General features: G+C 37.1%; 1 protein-coding gene across 1 annotated transcript in view; it reads right to left on the minus strand.

The window, feature by feature from the left end:
- Nucleotides 1-945: 945 nt before the first annotated feature.
- LOC106870796 (uncharacterized) overlaps nt 946-5,353 on the minus strand; it is a 59,021-nt gene continuing 54,613 nt past the window's right edge. The window contains exon 6 of the mRNA XM_052973351.1: nt 946-1,665. Within this exon, the coding sequence (XP_052829311.1) occupies nt 1,653-1,665 (13 nt within the window). The 3' untranslated portion in view covers nt 946-1,652. The remainder of the gene's footprint in view (nt 1,666-5,353) is intronic.

The following is a 5,353-nucleotide window of genomic DNA, read 5'->3' on the forward strand; positions in this document are numbered from 1 at the left end:
ACGTTTAACATCCGTTGTCCATGGTGGCATGAGCTGGATGGGTTGGCCAGAGCTGGAAAGCTGGGGAGCTGCACTAGACTCCAGTCTGCTTTGGTATGGTTTCCACAGCAGCTCTTCCTTAACGCCAACCGCTTCACAGAGTGTGGCGGATGCTTTTACGTAGCACGGCACGGGTACTTTTACGTGACATCGCACGGGTGCTTTTACGTGGCGTCACCGCGGGCGTTTTTGCGCGGCATCGCACGGGTGCTTTTACGCGACACCACCATGAGGGCTTTGCACCACCAGAAGTTTTGGTCTAAACAAGATATATATATATATATATACAGACATACACTCACATAAATATTTCCTTTATCAAACACTCCAGAATTAAACAAGTAATTACAAGCAATATTGTTTGAATATCTCTGTAAATTAACGAACTTTCTGTTGAAAATGTGGGTGTTGTATCTTGTTTAGAAAAACACGCCGCTACTACTTTCCAAGGCATTTTAAAGTTTGTTATTTCATTTCAGAGAATTTTATTTTTGGAGGTGAGGAAGGGCTTCGGGGAATCTTCTTGCTTGAAGTTTTTATCACAATTTCAAAATTTACTCATTGACTATGCTAGGGATGTTTGCTTCTTTCAAATCTTTGCTTGCAATTTTTTCACTTCATTTCGTTCTTATTTTCAAACCCGTCTTTATAAACACATTAATTAAACCTTTGAAGACAAAATTTCAAGAAAGAAAAAGTAATAAAACAAAGAAAATAAATAAAAAGAATTGAATTCAAAAAGGAAATTATAAACGAATCCTTAGTAAAGACTGAACTAGCATCACCAATTCTTTAATCCAATAAACTTTTATTCCTCAAAGTACAAACATGCCCATGCAAACATATATACGTATACATACCGCATGCACACGCACACGCACACACACAAGCATACAAACACACTGACACACAAACACACACACAAAGGTACATACACACTAACGCACAGCCATCAGTGAATATAGGGGAGATAAACATGCCACAGTGACATTCAACATAATTCTTTTAAAGTTTCAAACGAGAAAATCTTAAAAGAGGGGGGAAAATTTTAATGATCAAACGTGAACGAAGAAGAAGAACAACAACAACAACAACAGATTAAAATATAGAATGTAGAATCAAGAGCTACCCGTAAAAGAAGGTGTTTGTGCAGCCATGAAAAACATGTGATCAATGGGCAAAGAAGTGATTTTGATTGAATTAAAGTGTTCAATCATAAACGTGGCACCGTTTATGCCGACAGTGCTACCATTGGCAGCCTGATATGTTCAGTCAGTAACGACAAATTTATTGAATTAAAACAGCAGCAGCGAGTTTCGGTTCGAGGAAACCGCAAGGTGGTCGCTCTACAAGCTAGAAATAGCAAAGAAAGGCTACCCTTGAGTCGCAAAGAAAGAAAGAAAGAAAGAAAGAAAGAAAGAAAGAAACGAATGATTGTTCACCATTTTAACTGCACGCGAACATATATAACCATTATCATTGTCTAAAGGCTAAAAACGTCTGTCTTTCCGTTCTAAGTTCAGATTCCGGCGAGGTCCACTTTGTTTTTTATCCTTTCGGGGTCGATAAAATAAGTACCAGTTGGATAGTCGACTGTTCTCCTCCGCCACATTTCAGACCTTGTGCCTATATTAGAAACAAAACAGGAATAAAGAACATTTCAGGATTTATCAAAAGAAAAGGAATCCATTAAGGTTGAAATCAGAAAATGATTCATGGTTTTGAACTGTTCCACAATAACAGAAAAATATTCCATATTATGTTCTCATTTCACTTTGGTGTTGCCTCTAGTGGAACGAAATCCAACGTGGAGACGTTTGACAGATTTCCATCCGATCTTCGTGAACGCTTACTGAGCTCAAATTAGAATAATTAGAAACGGGTTCAAATAATTAGTAGTTTCAAGGAAACGTTGGAAAATGATATAGTGACAGATATCTGGAAGTCTGTGATAGGTAGACAAAGAGACAGACTGACAGATCAATAAATAAGCATGACGGTAGATAGATGGAGAGACAGACAGACAGATAGACAGAGACGGGAGAGAGAGAGAGGGTACAGAAAGTGAGGGATACGGAGAGAAACATGATAGACTGATTGATTGATTGATTGATTGATTGATTGATTGATTGATTGATTGATTGATAGACGCAAAAGTGCATACATAAATAAACAGAAACCGAGCTCAATAGGCAGAAAGAAAGAGAAAGAGAGAGAGAGAGAGAGAGAGAGAAAGCAAGTGATACAGAGAAAGAAACAGATAGAAAGAGATGGGGAGGGAGAGAGAGAGGATAGATAGATAGATAGATAGATAGATAGATAGATAAGACACAGATAGATAGATAGATAGATAGATAGATAGATAGATAGATAGACACATACATGGATAAACAGAAAGTGAGATCAACCGACAGACAGGCAAACAGCCAGAGAGTTAGGAAGCTATACACCGGTAAACAGAGAGACTACAACAGTAAAAGACAGAAGGTAAAAGAGAGAGAGAGAGGGGGGGAGGGCGGAGAGAGGAGATGTGTGGAAGGAAGTTGAAAGGACGGAATTTGAGAATAAAACAGTTGTGAGGTAATAGCTATCGATGCGAAATGAACCCGGAAACCGTTGGTACTGAATAGTTTCACGGTAGAATGGTAAATGGAGATACCGGAAATACGAGGCAAGGTGAATAAGATCTTGATATATAATTGAAATGGCGCTTAGATATTGGTTGTTTAGTGGGAACCTGATTGAGAATTGACGAGTAGAGGAAGAATAGCGGGGAAGAGGGAGAGAAAGAAGAGTGGAGGGATAAAAAGGGAGATAATTTTAAAATATAGAAAGAACGCGGACTATAAATAATTGTGTGTGTGGGGGTGTTATCTTTGAATTCTTTCAGTCTTTGCTGCCATGATAGTGCACACCTTATGAGATTTCGTCCAACATATCAGCCCCAATACAATTTTTTTTTAGAAGCCTGGTACTTATTCTGTCGGTCTCTTTTGCTGAACCTCAAGGTTAAGGGGACGTAAACATGCGAATTGCAGTTGTCAAGTGGTAGTGGAGGGGACAAAGCCAAACACAACGACACACACATACATACATATGTGTGTGTGTGTATACGACGGGCTTCCTTCAGTTTCCGTCTCTCAAATTCATTTGCAAGACGTTATAATAGAAGACATTTACCCAAGGTGGGGTCGAACTGAAACTACGTGGTTGCAAGCAAGCTTCTATACAACACACCCATTTATTTACATACGAGCATATGTACATACATACACACATATAAATAGACAGACAGACAGACAGACAGACAGACAGACAGATAGATAGATAGATAGATAGATAGATAGATAGATAGATAGATAGATATGGGTACTGGACGTCACAAACAGTAAACAACATAAAATACGAAAACAAATAAGTTGAATACGCAAACAACGAGAGAAACAAATGGAAAACAGGACAAGTGACATAAAGAACGACCCTTCATCAGTTGTCGGCTGCCTATCTACTCCTCATTTCGAGCATTCAACGACAATATGAGTCTTCGAAGGTACTTGCTCCCACAAATACCAAAATAAAATTTGGGATCAGGAAGCAAGCATTTATAAGCCTTCCCTGTGTCTACGCAAAACCTTTAAATGATACCAATAGGATTGTTTAGTCCTAACTGTCATTGACAATTACGATTTGGCAGGAAATATTTAAGGTGCAGTGTTAGCAACATAGCCTATTTTCGCGATGCTTAAAGCAATACCGAATGCATGAAAAGCTATTAAAGTGTTAATGGAGAAAATGGAAAAGTGTGATAGTAATTTCCCACGCAAATGACATGGTCTCCTTCCATGCTTTACCGGAATTTGGTTATATAATGCTGCAACAAAACACTTCAATACCACTGGTGAGGAGTTTCAAGTTGCAAAGGCCTGCTGTCTCAGGATGGCATGGGATTCGGTGGATCTCATCGCTCGTGCAGTCTTGTATATACAAGAGTGAAGATGAAGAATAAAGGTTAGTCATTGGTCATTCCCCTAAAATCCTTTTAAACAATTATGATTTCTGGAGAACTTATAAACAATTATGAACTTATTTTACTGCCTATTTTGAACACTTTTATGTAAACTGTTTAAACACAAAGCCTCTCTTAACATTTTCAAAGACTCTATCACTGTATTTTAATACATCTATCTTAACTAATTTTTAACATCACAAACGCTGTAGAAAGCCTTACATTTTACTTTTGAAAATCTTTTTTAAAAAAACTGAAACCGGTCAAGTCAATAAACATTTTGCATTATACATTAAGGAAGAGGGAATATTTAAGGAATATTTATATATAAATATATATATTTATACAAGGCATGTCTACATAAATATACGTATATTTTAATAAATATGATCATGTGTGCGTGCGTGTGTGTATATGTATGTGTACATTCATATACATGCGTAAATGTATATATCAAAACATACATATATATATATATAATTTTCTTTTATATACATGTACGTATGTATCTCTGTGTGTATGCATAACTATATGCATGTATGCATGTATGTATGTATGTATGTGCGTGCGTGCGTGAGTGCGTGTTGTGGTCTCTTTGTTCATACGCATACTCTTAGAAAAAGACGAAATACAGATGTGGATGCCAGCTTATAGACACACACCCAAACATACAAACGGTAAGAATAAGCGGAGAGTAAGAAACAAAGAGAGATTTACGGACGGAGAGGTAGAACGATAAAGAAGCATATAAAGGCAAAAGAACAATAAAGGTGAACGCAAAAACAACTAAATAACTACAAAGATATTGTAACGATAAGAATAGAGGTCCAGGTTTCATTTCCTAACAACTCTGTGACAACAAAACTGGTCTATATAAATACTTGCAGAATATCAATATTTTATGATCGTTGGCTTCCAACATTGGTAAAATAATTTCCGGTGTATTTGGCAAATACAAGGTTGAAATATCTACGATAGCAATAAATATTATAAGAGAAACTCACTGCAATAAATACTACAACTGCGACAAATAATAATAATTGTAGTAGCAGCAACAACTAAAATTTCGGCAGCCATTAAGTAAGAGATACAAACTTTCAAAATGGCGGTGTATAATTATATGAATAAATGCGCACATACGCGTACGTACGCTTACATTCATATCTACACACCCAGACACACACATACAAACATACATATATACATATATACATACATACATACATACACACATACACACACACGCACACGCACACACACACACACACACACACACACACACACACACACACACACACACACACACAC

This window comes from Octopus bimaculoides, chromosome 15 (assembly GCF_001194135.2).
Source record: "Octopus bimaculoides isolate UCB-OBI-ISO-001 chromosome 15, ASM119413v2, whole genome shotgun sequence".
Taxonomy (NCBI): Eukaryota; Metazoa; Mollusca; class Cephalopoda; order Octopoda; family Octopodidae; genus Octopus; species Octopus bimaculoides.